Source organism: Sciurus vulgaris (genome assembly GCF_902686455.1).
Source record: "Sciurus vulgaris genome assembly, chromosome: 5".
Classification (NCBI taxonomy): Eukaryota; Metazoa; Chordata; class Mammalia; order Rodentia; family Sciuridae; genus Sciurus; species Sciurus vulgaris.
Genome location: NC_136465.1, coordinates 43,342,219 through 43,361,289, shown reverse-complemented (window position 1 = coordinate 43,361,289; position 19,071 = coordinate 43,342,219). Strand labels below are relative to the sequence as shown.

At 33.8% G+C, this 19,071-nt stretch overlaps 1 protein-coding gene and 1 long non-coding RNA gene across 5 annotated transcripts; one reads left to right on the top strand and one right to left on the bottom strand.

Annotated features, from left to right (window-relative positions):
* Positions 1–426: 426 nt before the first annotated feature.
* Positions 427–19,044, bottom strand: CNOT7 (CCR4-NOT transcription complex subunit 7). Of its 4 annotated transcripts, none has more exons than XM_079139066.1 (7): positions 18,847–19,044; positions 17,346–17,557; positions 15,270–15,463; positions 8,775–8,936; positions 5,911–6,055; positions 3,625–3,735; positions 427–2,030 (listed from the first exon to the last, which is right to left on the bottom strand). In XM_079139066.1, exons 2-7 carry the CDS (start codon positions 17,460–17,462, stop codon positions 1,902–1,904), a joined length of 858 nt encoding a protein of 285 aa, XP_078995192.1. In that variant the 5' UTR covers positions 17,463–17,557; positions 18,847–19,044; the 3' UTR covers positions 427–1,901. The 4 variants fall into 4 exon arrangements, with proteins under 4 accessions (XP_078995192.1, XP_078995193.1, XP_078995194.1 ...); XM_079139067.1 differs by lacking the exon at positions 18,847–19,044 and adding an exon at positions 18,322–18,681; XM_079139068.1 differs by lacking the exon at positions 18,847–19,044 and adding an exon at positions 15,728–15,864 and having other exon boundaries at positions 17,346–17,485.
* Positions 8,955–12,257, top strand: LOC306660694. Its single transcript, XR_013763717.1, has 2 exons — positions 8,955–10,029; positions 10,070–12,257. It is a non-coding gene; the product is annotated as an uncharacterized lncRNA (long non-coding RNA).
* Positions 19,045–19,071: the final 27 nt, after the last annotated feature.

The following is a 19,071-nucleotide window of genomic DNA, read 5'->3' as shown; positions in this document are numbered from 1 at the left end:
AATCAAAACTGATACAAGTTATGAAATTTCAGCAATTATGTGGCTACTAAAAAGGCAATCTACAATTCGTATTTTTTAAAGAGACAGACGAAGTGAAAAAAAATAGAAACTGCTTCAACATGTCAGCTTTAAAAAGGAGTAACAGTGAGTTACACCAAATGTATTTGGTCTTTTCAGAATAATGTGTTTCTGGTAAGGAGAAACAAATCAGTTCTTAATTATATAGTTAAGGGCCTCAGAAAGTGTAAAAATACGTCAACACTACTGAAATGCAGAAGGCTCAAAATGATTTTCAATTACAAAACTTATAATCACTTACCATCAGTGAAATAACTCAGTTCTGTTCAGTTGCCCAAATAAAACAAGTAGGTATTTCACATCCCCCAAATAAATATGTGTAAAACAAAATCACCAATCATCAATATGTAGGAAAACATTTCTGAAGCCTTTATTTACAAAAGCTTTAAAAACAAATAATACCCTCTGTTTTGCAAATACTGTTTTGTTTAAAAAGGACCACCCAGTTACAGCATTGTAATATGAATAAAGAATGTACAAGGGAAACAAACTAATGTTTCTAACATTTGGAGATTTGCTAATATTACTGATTGAAGTGTAGATAACAACATTATAACTTGTAGTCCATCATTTTAGGGTAGAGTTAATGATTACCAAAAGGTCTTCCTACGCATGCTCTGGTCTGGTCACATATTCTGCATGGCTAAATATTTCACAGTCTCTTTTGTCAATATATATAAAATAGATTGCAAAGATATACACAAAAAAATAAACAAGCATTACACTCCTCAGGTAATTTTATTAGCTATATATATATGTGTGTGTATATATATATATTTTGTATTTTGTTGTTTTGCACCAAATCTCTCCAGTACTTCTTTGTAGCAACTATGAAAGCACAATTTTTGTCTTTTAATTTGATACAAAATATACCTAAAGACTTGTTATCTTTGGACTTTAATGAAATTGATTTGTGTAATCAACAAATCAACAGCATCATTATGTATGGCTATAAAATAAAAAGGGTTAACAGTGATGGAATAAAAAGCAGATCAAGGGAAGTGTGCTATCATAAAACAAGTGTAGCCTCAATCTCTTGAATGCCAGTTTCCTGGCAGATACTAAATATCCAATCATAAGGTTTTGTTTTTTTTTTCCTGAAGGGTGTAAAGCTGGTTTGAAAATTCTTCAGTCACAGAGCAGCCTACATATGCCAATTAGAAACTGACAGACACTAGATGTGCTTGGAAGATTAAACACTACATACAGAAACAGTAGTTATTAAGCTCCTCAGTAGTTTGTTGTTGTTAGTCTTGCTGAATCAACAATTTGCACAACACCTGTGCAATTATATTCTGTAGGTCAAAAACAAATACTGTAGAAAGTTGGCAGATGGTCATTTTTCTAGCTAAGAGCAAGAAAAACCACAATTTCTGATAAAACAGAGGATTGGAATCACTCTCTAAAGTGCACAATTGATGGTCCACAATCTCAAATAGCTAAAACTCCTGCAGAATGGAAGGGAGAGACATGAAACAGGGAAATAAATTACAGTCAGTGCTAGTTAATTTAGGAAAGGGGCTGGGGGGACAAGCTCAAGTAGGTAAAGTTTATCAAATTATTCAATATGATGTAGCTTTCCCCACTGTGTCACACACGCTTGCTAACAAATATTTTAAATTAAGGCCAAATTTAACCTGAATATATTTCTATTTATTAAGATCTGAGATAGGAATGGTCATACTTAGTACTGAAAGGCAAAAACAAATGGGCTACAAAAGGGGGGAAAAGGTACTGTCTATTGTTCAAAGGATTCAACCAGAGATAAAACCTATATACAAGCATGTGTGTAGGTCAAATAAAATAAAAAGGACTATTTCATGTCATGACTGCTTGTTGGCTTCCTCTTCATATGCATTCCCTGTGCCATTCTGTACATAGGATGAACCAGAACCAAGGCCATACAAATGACCACAATATTTGGCATCATCAATATGATCTTCAAAGAACATCTAAAAAGGAATTTTGAAGAAGAAAAAAAAGATAATTTTAACCAAAAGGTACCTTGCAATTTATATTTCAGTGATGTTAAGTACTGACTGTTTTAACTATATTGACAGTTCTTTTCTATGGTGTTCCTTTGAAGCCACACACAGACATTTAACAAATAAGACTGATGTCCTCAGGAAGTACAGAGCTCAAAGGAAACCAGAGACTATACAAAAAAATGTATAAATACATGTCTTTCTCATTAACATTTAGACCTCTTTTATGAGAATTTTTAAGCATGGAAAAATGGCAGACATTTTTATTCCATTAATTAAACAATACTCAACAGTAAGAACAAATGAAAATAGCTAATGATGGTGGAGGAAAAAAATGAAGGTTTTAGTGGAGAAAAATAATGAAATTTTTAAGTGGCCTTGTATCTACCAGCAAGGCTGAGATGACTAAAAATAAAAACTAAGTTATGGAAAGTAAAATACGAACATCCACACTAGGTTACAGTGCTTGAAGAAGCCAAGAAAAATAAAGATAACAAATTAGTGCCAGAAATCCACCATTAATTAAACTACTAAAGCATTTGGTAAAATGCAAATCTGAAAAATTTTAAAAGTAGTTTTAATTTTGTAATGAAGCACTGGAAAAAGTAAAAGAACAAAGTATTTCCTTGTCATAAATGGATAATTCAAATCACTTCTGAATTAATAGTACTAAACAGATTTAATGCTTTCTATTATTATTAATACATTTCTACAAAAATATTGAGGTCCCAGTCTCAGTCAACTTCTTAATATCTAGGAGAACACACTCCACAGCAAAAATTTTGCAAAAAGCAAAACTGTTTTATAGGGAAAAAAATCCATCCTATTTTGTTTTTGCATCACCCATTTCCTTTTTGTTTACCTGCAAGGTATAACTGTCCCTAACAATTACATAACCTAAGAGTAGACTTGAGTTCATTAAATTTCTTCTACATTTAATGACTTTATATTTGAGGTACTGATCACATATGACGATTCTTCCTAATCTTTTGATTTAGCTTCTACTTTTAGATTTATTTAACCCCTTCAGAATCCAAAACTCCTTTGTAAGACTCAATCTAATAAAAAGCATGAGTCCTACTCTACAAAATCTTCAAAGCAATAAAGAATGGTACAAGGAAATGAAATTTTACCATTAAGTTTCAGGTCTAAAAAAAGGCCATACTAGGAATTAAATTCCCTAACTTGGTGTAAGTAGCACTGAAATCTAAGATCTGTGGGGTTCTCCTCCTAGTAGTATGTTTGATCCTAGAGAAAAGTTACTAGCCTCTATTTTCTCACTTGAAAAATAATAAAGTTGTATCTACATGATTTCTAAGGCAGTTTAAAATTTTTAAGCTTTTATCCTACGAAGAACTTATTCTTCCTTTTCCTTCAGAACTACATTTCAAGATGACCTATTTTTGAATACTTTCACTTAAGTGTGGTGAATGTTACTTATATGGTACCTCTAACTACACTTTTACTTAGTAGGTTCTTAGCGCCTAAAACTTTTGCCAACAGATCTTTAATGTTCTCAACCTAATAACCAAGTGAGAAAAAGGCACTGATGTCTTCATACTTCTCTCATTTTGAAAAAGGCCATTCCTGTAAGCAATGAATCAGATCCTGCCTGATGTTGTGGTCCTATCCGTTCCAGCTCTAACTGTTCAGCAACTTCCTGCAATCCACCCTAGAAGAAATAAAAATTGCCTGTCATAGAGAGAAACACTTCCATGCCTGAATTCACAAGTCACAAACATGGGCAAGGACCAAAATACGAATAAACTTTAAAACGTACATGTAAGTCTTAAGAACACTGAGATGAAAAACCCCCATGAGAATATTAATGACAAATTTATTTGTTGAATTGGGAGAAGCCAATAATATATCAGAAAATGGGATCCTAATTATGAAATTTTCTAAAGCTATAGAGGAAGCAGATCACCTATTAGGGTAATAGTTATACATTCTTACTAATCCATCATCATTATAAAACTCAATAGCTAGTATAGGTGATTTAAATTTTCTTAAACATCTTACCAATCTATCTCTAAATAGTTTTCGTTGAAGTAATTTTGACAAAAAAGCCATTATGATTATCAAATCAAAGAATTCAGTATATGCTCAACTAGTTTTGTTTCTTAAGAAAAAATTGTTATATGCATACAACTTCTTAGAAGGGTATACTATATTCTGCCTATGTTAATACTGTTAGGACTAAAAAAGATAACAAGAATGAAAGAAGGATGAAGAGAATAAAAAAGAGAGGGAGGGACAAAATTGGGAGGGGAGACAAATCTGAACAATAATATCCCTCTTTAAACTATAAAGCCTCTACTAGCAAACTAGCTCTTCACTACATCATGGCTTGAAACAGTGTTCTGTACAGAAGTTGCTTCTGTACTACAAATAGCATGAAGATAAGACACCATCAGCAGCTGCTAAGCAGAACAAAAGAACAGAATAGTACGACTAACTATAGGTTAAAAAGCACTCTTCTTGCTAACTTAAATTTTAACATAACAGTTTTACAGGACATAATTGGAATGTCTGATGTTTGTAGATATTTTCCCATAATATATTCCAAATAAGCAAATACTGAGCACTATGTTCTTGAAAACGATCACTGTACAAATGGGTTGATTAAAAAAAACAATGTTTCAAAGCCACATTTTAACACCGAGGGCTTGGTTTCTCAGCACACCATACTTTCATGGATTGAGCTGAGTTTCTACAAGAGCAAGATCACTTGCTGGTATTCTCCTCAAATTACATAGAGTTCTACTTTCTGCTGCCAGAAACATATTTCTTAAAAATTTCCCTAGTTATATGCTGTCCACATTCCATATTAGAAGCAAACTCTATGATTCCCTTAAAACATTCAGTTCATTTGTTAAAAACAAAGTTTCCTTAATTTGATTCCTATATTATTTCTTTCTGCTTCAAAGCAAAGGTCTTAACATCTCCTAAAAGTATAAATGTGAATTGTATTTTTCTAAAACCTGAGGAGAAAAAAACTTGACGAACTTTAGTTTCACAGAAGGGATAATGTAGAGATGTAGACTCCATAAAGTAACCACACTGCCTAAATGCATTCTTTCTTTCAGTTATAGTTTAAAAAAGTAAGTTAAATAAAACCTCTGCATTCTGTGGGTCTATACCATCATAGGTGAATTTGTTCTCAAACCAAAGGAGCACCCTTCCTTAATAAATTCTTCATTTAAAAGAATTAAATGTTAAAAAAAAAAAAAAAAAAAAGGTTACACACTAAGTTGTTAGAATACAAGCTACAATCAAGGTAGCACCTATACATTTACTCCTAGTAAAATTCATATAGTTTAGCTATGTAATTTAATTCTAGGAACATTACCTTTTGTCCTTAATTGGGGGCAGGGTGGGGTTGGGGGGGAGACCCACAAAACTCCAATCAAAGTAAGCTGAGAGGAAAAACTTCTACCACACAGCTAAATGTATCTGCCCATTGCTAGCCAACTCAAATTTTATCTTGTAGTTTAAAAGTGTGCTGGGAGCTAAAATTCACACCACTTCTGTGCATATGAAAACCCCACCAGTCCTCACATTTCTGTTCTGGTTTGTGATTTTCAATCTGCAAGCAATAATAAAACTGCAACACTTAGCTTGACTTTTCTTAAAAACTGATATATTGAACCTTAGAAAGGGGACTGCCTATAAATTGTTAATTATGCAAGAAGAATCGTAAGACCACATAATATAACCATATTTAACCTACAACTTAAATAATATAGATTAAAACAACACTCTAGGCTAGGGTTTTATATCAGTTACTTGATCTGAATAGTGTGCTCAATGTAGGTAATGCCACCTGGCAATGGTAAAGACTTACTTTAAGATTTTTGCAGCTCTTCATGAGGTACTTCACATCATAAATGACAGGAAAAAACAATCGAAGGATCTCAAAGAAGTCAAGTTCTTCTTCGGGCAAATTGGAATTGGTCAAGATTTTGATTAAATAGCCAAAGTCATAACCACTACAAAAGGGTCAAAAGAATAAAGAACAGAGATACATAAATACCACAGAGAAGGAAAAAAATGTTTTTCTGATACAAAATTTAAGCAAGTTATACTAGAGGCAAAAACGCAATCAAAAAAGCAATCATTTTTAAAAAGTGAGAACAGAAAAAATATACATTATTTACAACTGTAATGGGAAAAGCCTGCCATCTTACCAACAGTGCTAAAAACTCATCCTTTGATTACTCAGAGGCCTCAAAATACAGATCTCTAGTACCAACACAAGTCTGCAGTCACTAATATTTCACCGATGCTTAGAGAATACTAAAAAGATTATCAAACTGCTCATAAATGTCTCAAAAGAAACTTTAAAAACTTTGTAAGTAGGGCAATAGAGATGAATGGAAACTTGGCCCAAAATGTTAAAGGCTACCAAGAATATTAAGTAGGCAAAATTAATACAAATCTTCCCACTTTTTACATAATGTAGTAGTCCAAAGAGTTAAGTTTCCATCAAAATATTTCCACTTTTCTTAAATGACTTCATTAGGAAGCATACTCTTTCATCACAATTCTGGTCCGACTTCTGAGAGATATTAAAGAAATAGTCACATATGAAAGGAAGGAACATTGTAAAGTTTGAGTAGTACTATCCTAAGTAATAAAACATAAACTCACTCTCTCAAATCAGGATCTCCTCTCATTTCTCTCTCTACAGTTTTCTATCTACCTTCTACTCCCACATCATTTACTCTTTTCCATTAGTCTCTAAAAGTAAGCCTTCCCCAAAAAGCTCAGTTCTGAGATTTCTTATACAGCACAAGTTGTTTTCTTATACTATGCTTTCAAGTACATGAATTATTTTCCATGTAGTTAGACAGAAATCACATTTTCAAAATACCGTTTCTCCTTGCATACACTTAGAACTCAACAAATATTTGCTGAAAGATGGCTATTAACCTCTCTCTTAGAGGGGATACAAAACTCCTATTTACCACTCTGAATTTTAATTGTAATTTAAAAGGGGGGAGGGAAGCTTTACTGTTGAAGACCATTAAAGAATATCAAAATATAAGCTTGAAGAGCTAAAACAGAATTTGTGATAGTTGGCAAGGAAGTAACTTTGCTAGCTATCTAAAATATTAAAACAATATGGCTTTTGCTTATTACTAGTAAAAGTAAGATTGTACTAGAGTTTAGAATTTATAAATTAAATCTGTCTTTATCAGAAATAGATTTGAATATGAAAATATTTAATATTTAGTAGAATAAAATCTTATCATAGCTCAGTAGATATTTAAATATATAATAATCTAATCTACATTCTAAACTCCAAGAAGACACAAACTGTCGGATTTTATTCATCTTAATACCCAGAGCCTACCATATGGTAATTGCTCTGAGTATTTTCTGAGTAAAAGGGTACATCATCTATTGTTAAAAAAAAAAGAAATATGCTTTCTAGTTCTGTACCCTCATGAGTAGGAACATAAAATAACTAAAAAAATGCTTCTTAAATTACAGAGAATTAAGTCCTGTTTCCTTATGTACAAGTTCAAATGGAGGCAGACAGAGAGAAAAAAAGATAAGTGAGAATTAGTATGTTCAGGACCTCCAACTAAAAAATATCACATCAAAGCTTTCAGGAGAAATAGTCTTTCAGTACATAAGCCAGGGTGAAAACCCTAAAGCATGCAGGAGACTCATATTTAAAATAGCTGTGTGAGGGAATCAGGTGTAAGAGCATAACACCCATGTAATACAATGCTTTTTAAAAACATACCCAAAAGCCAAATAAAATGATTTCTAAGGTTCTAGTCCCTGGACAGTCAATTTACTTAGAAAAACATTTTCTCATATGTGAAAGTCTACTTTCACAAAGTGCAACTAATTTCCTTTCTAGAAAGTTTCTTAAATGGTCTCGTTTTATTTTATAATAAAGAAGTAAAAACCAACACACAGTTTACTATGCAAAACATTTTACTAGATGCTTTAAATATGTTATTATGGGCTGGGGCTGTATGTAATTCAGTGGTAGACCACTTGCCTAGCACGTGTGAGACACCACATAAAAATAAATAAAATAAAGATAATAAATAAATAAATGTTATTTTTGGCCATTAAAACAGGCCTGCAAGTACTTCTTCGCTATTTTTAAAAAAGTAAAATTCACCCATATATTCACACTTAGCATTATCTTTGCCATTTTTTTTTTGATAGCATACACATAAACACACACTTAAAAAATTAATATTAATGAATGGTTTCCTTTCTATAAGCATAAAAACTATGGCTTATGGTTGGGGGTATAGCTCAATGTAAGAGGGGGTGTAGCTCAATGTTAAGAGTGCTAGTGTACACACCGAGTATGTGCAAGGCCCTGGGTATGATCCCCAGTACAGCAAAATCAACAAACAAAAGCACCAATGCAGAAATGTTAAATAACCCTTGTGTCACTGAAACTCAATGACACAGCTAGATTTCAATCAAAATCTAATTTTCTAGCTGTGCTCTTTCCACTTAAGCAATACCACCTCCTAGGCTAAAATGGATCTCATAATAATGTTAACTTTATGGTAGACTAATATTAATTAGCCTCATAAGAAGTAGGAGACTGCTATGTGGAAGTCAACTCTTTCTAAAACTAAGCACGGCAGTGCTTATATAATGACCCAAGCAAGCATGAGGCAGGTATAAGATGGAAACACAAATCCATTTTCAATGCAGTCTTTTTACCTGTGAAATGATAACCATTTAACCCCTTCACAGAGGACCACCCCTGAAGTCATAAGAAGTTCTGCAAAGTACTGGGTCTCAATTCCTTCCTCCTCGTGTTTTTTAAATTGGATACCAGACGTTGTCAGTAGCTCTATAGAATCCTGGGCATACATGTCCTCCCTGGCAGAAGAAAGAGACAACATTCAAAATGCCATTACTTCAAACAAATTATTTATCTCCTGCTTCCATTTATAACTACAGTGCCAAAAACAAGAAAGAGGATTAGTTGTTCCAATGCTTTACACCTATGCAATAAAATACAATCTAAATATAAGGATTGTTACTTCAGAGAAATGTTCAAACAATAATCATAACAGTCCAATGATGAGATTTTAACCTTTACTATCAACTCAATTCCATTAGTCTTCTATGTATTACCTACGTTTAATATGGTTTGAAAAAATAATGTTCTGCTCACAGAGGCTACTACTACCAAGTGATAGGCATGTTCTTTCCAGGGTTTTTAGTCTCAGCATTCCTTTTAATGCTGCCAGAGAGTTCTGCAGCTGCATCTATGAAGGACAATACCCATCTCTCATGCCTGCAACAGAACCAGGAAGGAGACACCAAAGAGACACATCTCATGTAGCTAAGTTAAACAAATTCCATCTTAAAAAGGAGATGCCTCCTCTCACAAATGATGATCTATCTTTTAAATGGTTCCAATAAGCAGTGAACTGTTTAAAATTAAGGAATTTGCTATAACAGGAATAATTTTCTTCTTCTTCCAATAATCCTGATTCTGGAAGACTAACTCTAAAATCAAGTCAGGAAATCTAAACTAGTCTTCCAAGATTTCACTTAAGCTAGAGACAAAGCCATCTTTAAATTTCCATATGTAAATACATAAGCATCCAAAATGTTAAAAACTTATCAAAAATGCAGAGGTATATTTTTGAGAATAAAAGATATGAACTTTTTTAAATTTAAGAATACCAGTAAAGAAACTTTCTACTAAAGCTTTAATGAAACTAATTACCCCAGAAGACATATTTCACTTGGGTCAAAAAGTATTTCATGATTTATTCTCTAGAAATAATTTTCTTCTAAATGTTTAAAAGTAACAAAGCCCAAAACTAAAACATTTAAAGATAGAAAGGAACCACAATAATCACTTTAAATTTCTCATGCAAAATTCTTTACATCTGAATAAATCCAGTACCAGTTCTTTTGGGTTAAGCAACAGATACTGGTTTTGCTATACTGAAAATATGTACCTTAATATATTTTGATAATCGAAGCTCCCTCACTAGAACTATAGCTCACATTGAAGCATGCTTTCACAAATACAACCAAAGAAATAAATTCTTCTCCAGGCTCACATTACTATAGGTTATGTGCTCAATTCACTTTTAGTTTTTTATCTCTTCCAATCAGAAGTTTCAAAAGGGAAGTTTTTGTTTTTTCAATGTCATATCACCAGATTAAACAATACATGAAGTAGTACAAGTGCACACTGCACTATTTAAACCAGTATTTCCCAAACTTGCCCAAGGGCAACAATCATCCAGAGAACTTACCAAAATATGGATTCCCAGGTCCCACTGAAGTCCCAGACCTAGTGAATCACAATTCCCAGGTAAGAGACCTAGATGAATACCCTGAGTATTTCATAATCAAATAAGTTTGGTAAACAAAGAATTGTGTGTAATTTTTTTTTCTGCATAGTTAATACAGCTTAACTCAGATAAGTCCATGTATTCTCATCTAAATTTCATGGACTGAAAATTTTATAATTTGGTACCAATTTCATGCTTTATAATACCCAACTATTGAGAAATAAAAGTGGGAAACCCCAAGGCAGGTTGAAGAAAATTGTTCTGAGCCAATACTTCAAATCAGTTGGCTGTCCCTTTTCAAAGGTATCCAGTTCAAGTTTTTAAACCTTCCTATACTGTCTTCCCCCCCTCAAAAATCCTAGCAATGGAGAGGAAAAAAACATTAAAATACACTACCCTCAAAAAAATAGTGTTTAGTCAAGATATCAGAATTGCTACAGGTGCTGGTATTGGCTAATTAACTGTAAGATCAACCTGTTTACAAGAATTATAAAATATAACATGATCTTTCTCCCAACACTAAAGATTAACCAACTACTGAAGTGTAAGGTAACAAAATATATGTTGTATCAACTGAACATGAATGATAACCATGAATAAATCTGTTAAGGATTTCCCAAGAAGCAGAGATGTATGGTTATCCTCAGGTAATGTTCTAAATACAGACACTAGTTCAACTAATTAAACTAAAGTCAGTAAATTTCTTGAAATTACCTCTTTCTACAAATATAAACAGCCTCCTCCAAAGATTTCACATTTTTAAACACATGGGCTCCCTCCAACTTCAAACCACTCTTGATTCAACACAGATACTCAAAAGGTTTCCAAAGTATTTTTTCAACATGTTACTCTCATATACTTTATAAGTAAAATTAGCTTTCTTAAAAATATAAACTGAAAATCATAAGGTTAAAACACAAACTGGAATAACAGTCACAAAATACAAAGATGGTTAACTAAACAATATTTAATAAACTCAAACTGATAACACAAAGATGCCAAAAAATCTTCAAAGGCTATGGAACATGAGAAAATGACTTGTTAAGCTACAAAAAAGTTTAACATTAGTTATCAAGGAAAACAAATTAAATTTACAAATCAAAATAGCAAACATCTCAAAATATGGTAATACTGCTATCTGGATGAAACAGGACAGAAATTTTCATTAACCTTTAAGTTAGGAAAACCCTCCAGAAAACAATACCAACCCCATCTCCCCCTTTTCTCAATATATACGTGTGTGTGTGTGTGTGTGTGTGTATATATATATATATGCATACAAAACCTATCAAGAACATTGAAAATACCCACATCCTCTGAATGAATAGTTGAAGCTTAAAAATATTTCTATCTTTAGATACTGATATTTACTTCCAATAAAATTACCTAAATGGTGGACAAAGATGGACAGCTGCTCCTTAACTTACTATTTATATCCCAATAAAACTGTTGTAAGTGGAAAATATGACAAGCCAAGAATGTATCTAATACACCTAACCTACCGAACATCACAGCAGCACAGTACACTACAGAATATTGACTGTTTACACTTGTAATCATGTTAACTGAAAGGGAGCTGCCTCCTGCGGTTGCTACTGCCAGAGGGTACAGCAATGCATATTACTAGCCAGGAAAGAAAAATAAAAAACTCAAAACTCAAAGTCTATTGTCTACTCAATGCATATCACTTTTCCACCAATGTAAAATTAAAAAATTGTAAGTTGAACCACCTTAAGTCAGAGACATCTGTATATTGAGGGGCCCAAGAGCAAAGTAACTATTAAAATTTAAAGCATACAACCTAAATGTGCAATCTCATAGCAAATGGTTAGTTATATTATGTTATTACCTGAAAGAGGTCAAAGTAAATGATTACAAAAACTGTTGTTATTGTTATTCACAGTAATATGTAAATAATATATTCTTAATGTAAAAAAAAAGGTATTTTAATATAGTTACAAAATAACTGAAGAGGAAATGCTAGAAAACTGTGATAGAAGTCTTCTCCAACTATTCTGTTATTTTCCACCAGAAGCATGCTATTTTAGAAAAAGCAAAACAAGGCAAATATTGTCAGTGAATATGTTTTGTATGTTAAAAAATTCAGGTTTTAACAGTTTCATTTCCTTTGTTTCATGTCCAAAATCCACAGGCTTTGATGCTGATGTCCAGTCAGGACATAGATGAATCAAAACTGGTCAACTGAACAGTGTTTAACTCAACAATAATCCTTAATACCCAAATGGATAAGAGGGAAAAAAAGCAGAATACTAGAATAATATTAACATGTTTTAGCTTATGTATCACACACAGGTGACCAAGCCTCCATTTACTTCAGAAAACTGAATCCAACTCTTAATTTAGAACATTGTAGCAGTCATTGAGCTCTTCAGTCAAATGTGTATGTCCTATTTGTTATTAAATCAAGAAGCACCCTAGAAAGAAACCAAACTTCCTAGCTTAAAAAGAAACATAAGATTGTTTGCTTCAGAGCCCACATTAAGTACTGTAGTTATCATGATAAAAATATCAAGAAAAGTGAAAAAAGAAAGTCAATTATACTTAGAAAACTTATTTGTTCATAAACCTGTTTCATTTTAACTAGGGCACCTTAACCAGGATGATTTAAACATTATGAATTGCACCTTCAAGATTCAGAGAATATTAAATGTCACTTATAACTAACACTTGAAAATAATGTCACTTTGATCTCAGATGCTTTTAGTTGCATGCTATTTTGAAATACCTATTCACAGCCTAATGAAATACACACTATAACCATGAACAGCTTTCCATATCTCACAGTAGTCTTTATATGTACAGTGGATAAATATTGATCTGCATGCACAGTTATTTTCTTGATATTAATGGTAAAATCTGGAAAAACACTGCATAATTTTTTTTGAGGGGGTCAGGGTATTGGGGCACTCTACCACTGAGCCACATCCCCAGTCCTTTTTATGTCTTATTTGGAGACGAATCACACTTAGTTGCATAGGACCTCACTAAGTCGCTAAGGCTAGCTTTGAACTCATGATCCTCCTAAGCCGCCTGAGTTGCTGGAATTACAGGCATGTGCTACCCCATGCCTAGCAACACTGGCACTATTTAAAATACTGAATTCTTAGGAACAACCCTGACTTGAAAATTCTATGTTCATAAAAATAGAAGAGCAATAGAAAACACTAAGTTATAATTACTGTGACCAATTTTCTTCAACACTTTTACCTCTAGAGACTAGCGTAGTAGTTAACACATTCATTCTAGATACTAAAAAAAAAGTCAATTTTCATCTTCTTAAACACATCCAAGAAGCTGTTCACAGTGCTCTCTTCCCACATTACACTGTACTGCTTTTATCATCCAAATGACCTTTTCTACTTAAATATTTTATAGTATATCCTTCACTTTAACTGTGTCCTAAGACACTAACATTTATGTAGTTGGTACCAAAACTTGGTGGTAAAACTATAGTCTCTTGTGTCAGGAAAAAAATGTTGCTCACAGATTATATTAAGAAAGCCACTGTTACCACAGATGTTTCTACAAGAGGAAATAATTTTACCAAAACTGAGACACTAAAGGGTCACTCTTTTACTCATGAACTGAGATTACAACTGCACCTTATTTAAAATGTTCTTGTGACAATGTTCCAATGGTCATTTTGGGAAAAAAAAGTAATATGGAATGAATAAAATGTTAAAGGACTAATTAAAGGATTAAGTTTCTGGAGAGAATATTATTACTATAGTATGTAATATCATTGTGGTAGTAGTAGTAGTAGTATTTATAGAGTAAAATGAAGGGTCACAATGCACTTATGAGCCCTATTACTACACTATTGTCAGTACTACCTTCTAAAATCATCAACCTTGCTTTTCATTAGTTTATATGTTCATTAGTTTATAATTAGCACATTATACAATCAAGAACAGGAACAATTTTTATATTGGTACTACCATTAACTGTCCTGTAACTTGTTTTTTCGAATCAGATGTTAGAACATATCATACAAATACAGGTTATCAAACAAAAAAACACTGTATTACTGTACCACACTTAGAAGGTATTAACAAACTTTATTTCCTCAACTTAACAGTTTATAAATAATCTGCCATTGCCCCCAAAACATTTTAAACTTCTTTAAGCTGTCAAGACCACCTCTATCAATAATACAGAAATATTATAACTAAGGACTCTTGAGTTTAGAGCCATGGCTTGAGATAGAATTCAGATTCTAATATACAAGAATCACCAGGTTCAAGGATATTATTCTCCTTTATGCAAATTAAGTGATTTTGTGAGTTGACAAGGGAACATAATTATTATATAACACTGATTTGAAAAGAAAATGCACTCAACTTTCCAAGAAATACCTTATGGCACTTGACATAAATCTACTCATAAACTGGAATATGACCGCAATAAAAAATCTCTTCACAAGAATGCATATTATAAAAAAGAAATCTGTATTTCAAATGGCACACAAAAAGTTTGAAAATACAATGTCCTAAGATTATTTTTTTCTATCAAAAAGTATTTTCAATACCCAATGATTTTGGGCTGAGAAAGCAGCTAAGTGTTAGGTCACTTGCTTAGCATGAATGAGGTCCTGAAATATATCCCCAGAACCAGAAATTAACAACAACAAAAAAATTCCACAGTTTCCTAGATTCAAAAAAAAAAAAAAAAAAAAAGCTGGCAATCATATCTGAATTTTAAAGTCTTCGATATCTCAATTTTATTGGTCTCATACAAAGAAAGAAATCTATATTTTTGAAACAATGTATTTCTATGATAACTCCACCAAAATTCACTTAGAATTTCACCTGAGGAAAATCAATTTCTAAAATTAAACAGAAAGGCTTGAGTTATATACATAATTCCCACTTACGTCAAATTAAATTTAAAATTAAACTGCCAGGTTGAAGTTCCCGGAGGGTATTCTCCTTGTTCATTCATAAATGTCAGTCCTAGCTGAATTATCTTTAACAAGTCTACATTACACCGCAATAGTTGGTACTGATAGTCAGCATTGCTCCTGAATTCTCCAATGGGTCTTGCAACCACACCTGGAAACTCGGTGTCCTGTAAAACAGATTTAAGAATCATTATTTACTAAATGGTAACAACCCAAATTCATAATTTCTAGAATAATTTTTGATGCAAGTCAAAGAATCCTATTACAGATGATATTCTATGTATTCATATTAAGTACCTTGTAACTAGGAAGAGCACTAATTTTTAGAACCATGAAATAAAACTCTATGAACTTTATGACTTTTACTTAAAATATGGTATCAATAAATAATTCTTATAAGACACACATGATATATGCAACCAAGTACTTACTCTATGCCAAAGAGAAGAAAAATCATGAATTCAGTCTCTTAAATATGTTAAACTATGCTCACAGTGTTCCAATATTAAAACCAAGCTGCATGAAGAACTGGTTAAGGAGTAGAAAATTCACCATTTTCCAATTGTTTCTATGAGACGAGATTTAGATCAACAGAATCACTAAAAGCACCATTAGCCTCCTAATTTCTTTGGCTAAACCAACATTCTATCAATCACAGAAAGCATCTGTGAAGAACTGTATGCCACCTACTCCTTTCTGTAGGATGTTATTACTTTTTTTTATTTCTTTTGGTACTGGATTGAACCTGAGGTGCTTTAACCAGTGAGCCACATCCCCAGTCCTTCTCAATTTTGGGGGTCTTGATAAGTTGCCGAGTCTGTCTTTGAACTTGATTCTCCTGCCTCAGCCTCCCAGCCCCTGGGATTACAGGTGTGCACCACCACACCTGGTGATTGCTATTACTTCTATAATGTTGTTCCTCCTTATCCATCTAAGAAATACCTATGAATTTCCACAGAAGAAATATCTTCCCATGAAAAGAAAAATAATTTCAGTTCTAATTATGGGGAAGTAAACCTTTATGAAATAGAATGTTGCCTACGTACACATATTTGTATTTTAGCCAATCATCTTGTTCCTACATAAAGATGATGATTTATTTTTGTGTTTAAAATATTGAGAAAATAACATATCAATTTAGTATCTGAATTAAAACTAGGGCTAACAAACAAAAAAACTACCAAGCCAATATGAAAAAAAAAAAAAAAAAAAGAAATTAAACTTCTTTAAATTCAGTCCAATTGAACAACCAATTATTGGATACTGTGCTATGCCAGGTGTTGAAAGGAAGAGGAAGACACTACTCCCTTGCTTTCTGGAACTAATAATCTAGTGGGTCTAGGAAACAGTAGAGTAGCTGCAATAGATATACAAAAGTACAACAGAAAAGCAGAAAAACAATTAACTGCATAAACAGCCCAGGCAGACTGAACAGCATGTGCAAGAGCAGACTTGTTTAACAAATACGATGTGTTCTTGGAACTCCAGTGATTATTTTTTAAAAATTGCAGACAAACAATGGTTCACTGGGAGATTGATTTGTTTGAAAAAAAAAAAATATCCTGGAACCCCCTGGCTTTCAAGAGCTCATCTGGTACTATAAGTTAGGCTTTATTGTGACTGTTCTTTCTCTGCAGCCTTGCATTCATTCTAGTCTTCCTTTATTCTAGTCAAGACTATCCCATCTATTTGATGATACCCATATAGAGAATTAACCCACCTTCCTGACAGCAACCCATCCACAACAAAGTCTTATATCCCTAAGTCTTCCCTGAATCTTCCCGACACAAGACCAAATTTAATAGTAACCTTCTAACACTCTTACTCAAATGCCCCATGATTCCCAATGTGTTTTCCCTTATTGCAATGAGTAATAAACCCAACTTATCAAATTACAGGTATGTTCCTGATGGTTTTGTGCTAGGGAGCACCAATAATTTATTTTTTCATGATTAATCTCTAAAAATCAACCAAAAGGGTTGAATTCAAACTTAAAATCCTTCCTCTCCCTTTATAACAATCATTTTAAAGATTTGTTCAAAGGCATACCATAGCAACGTAATTGTATTTTCGGATAACTTGACGAATTTTCTTCATCTCTTCATCCAGGTTACAAGCCCAAACTTCACAAATTCTTTGGCTATGATCTACAGTTGCTGCTGGCATAGTGAGGGCACAAGGGAGTCTAGATGCCAAGCATCAAAATGTTATATTTGATTGAAGATCTGTTTCATAAAATACTTTGTCCTTTATTTGTGTACCTGTCAAAATTAAAAACAAAATAAAAACTAGCTATATCATAAATCTGAATACCAGATGTATCATAAATCTGAACCATAAGAACTGAGCTGGTAGAAACCTATATGGTTATTTACCCAAGGTCCTTAAATCATACATATCAATCATATTTTTACTTTCTGTTAATTAAAGATCACTGAGTTCAATTCACCCTCTGCATCAACTTTATGAAGTCATTCATTTCCAAATAAAAATGAGATCACATGCTACCATGATAGAGGTAGTGTTTGCTTTTCTCATTAATTAACAAAACATTTAAAATATTACTTGAATACAAATTCTGCTTTATTGGCATTTATTCAAGCCAGATTGAAGGGGACAAAACTAATTTCTTAAAAATACACTTTGAGAAAAAAGTAACAGCCAACAGAAATTATTTGAATATCCATAACTGTAGGATGGTGAAAAAGGAAGGCAACAGAATGTCTGCATTTAAATTTACTTCTAATTTCGTAAAAATCCAAGCACCTGGCTAGCAAAGATAGAATCTCATGTTTCTAGTTTGTGGAATATAATGATAATTCAGACCAACATATTTTTAGAGAAATCCCAAATGCTCCTTCATTTTTCACAGAAATTTGGAAAAATAAATAACTGAGGTAAAAGCAAGGGGATCTTGTGTCGTCCTACTCCGAAATAACAAATGTAACGTCCAGTGCTCTAAGAACAGAAATCAAGGAAGATCCAAGACAACCCTTCTTTATAACTCCCATTCTGATACACATACAGACACTTTGGAATGACACTGTAAACACTGCTCTCCTCCACTTCTCTCTCTATGCTGCTCCAAATGCCCTGAAGAGTCACCAAAGGCCTTCTCATTACTGTAGGTACCATCTCCGCAGGCTCCCAGAGAAACAGGACAGCACAGAGGCATTCATGTCACAGATAACTCTTTTCCCTGGCAGAGAGCCAGCGCGAAGATTCTGATATTTACTGAAGCCAGATTGACTCCCAAGTACTGCTGCGTGAAGAAATACCAGGAGCTGAGGATCTAGGCCACCGCCCTCCACTCTGAATTTCCGTCCCCCATCGAAGCCCCAGGTACAAAGCCGTTGCGTCATCATTCCGCGCCACCCTCTAGACATACCCCGGCCCCAGTTACCCTCCCCCCCTCAGCAAGCTCTTTCCTCCACCGGCCGACTACAGCTGGCGCCATAGCTCACCCTCTCAGGTTCATGGTTCCCGCCCCCTTTCTACTTCCCCAGCCCGCCCTTCCCCCCCCGCAGGTCTGCGGCAGTCGCTAATCTACTTGGGTCTCTGAGCTCGCGCTCCTCCTCCTCCTCCTCGCCATAGAGGCAGCACCCGGCGGCGGTGGCGGTGGCGGTATCGGCGGCGGCAGCAGGTGCCCCATAGACACCGCTCGCCCAGCAACTGGGAAAGGGGAGCCGGAGCTGCGCCGCACCGTGCTGCGCCGTAGCTTCTCGCACGTCCTAGCGGGGACGCTAGATGATGACGCGACACGCAGAGGAGGCGT

Bases quoted from the DNA above. Each gene is read 5' to 3' on its own strand.
- CNOT7 (XM_079139066.1), bottom strand. From the start codon at position 17,462: ATGCCAGCAGCAACTGTAGATCATAGCCAAAGAATTTGTGAAGTTTGG. The intron at 8,937-15,269 runs GTAAGTGGGAAT...TTCTTCTGCCAG, and splicing joins AATTTTAAATTTAATTTGAC to GGAGGACATGTATGCCCAGG. The intron at 6,056-8,774 runs GTAAAAAGACTG...ACCCTTTTGTAG, and splicing joins AAATGGTTATCATTTCACAG to TGGTTATGACTTTGGCTATT.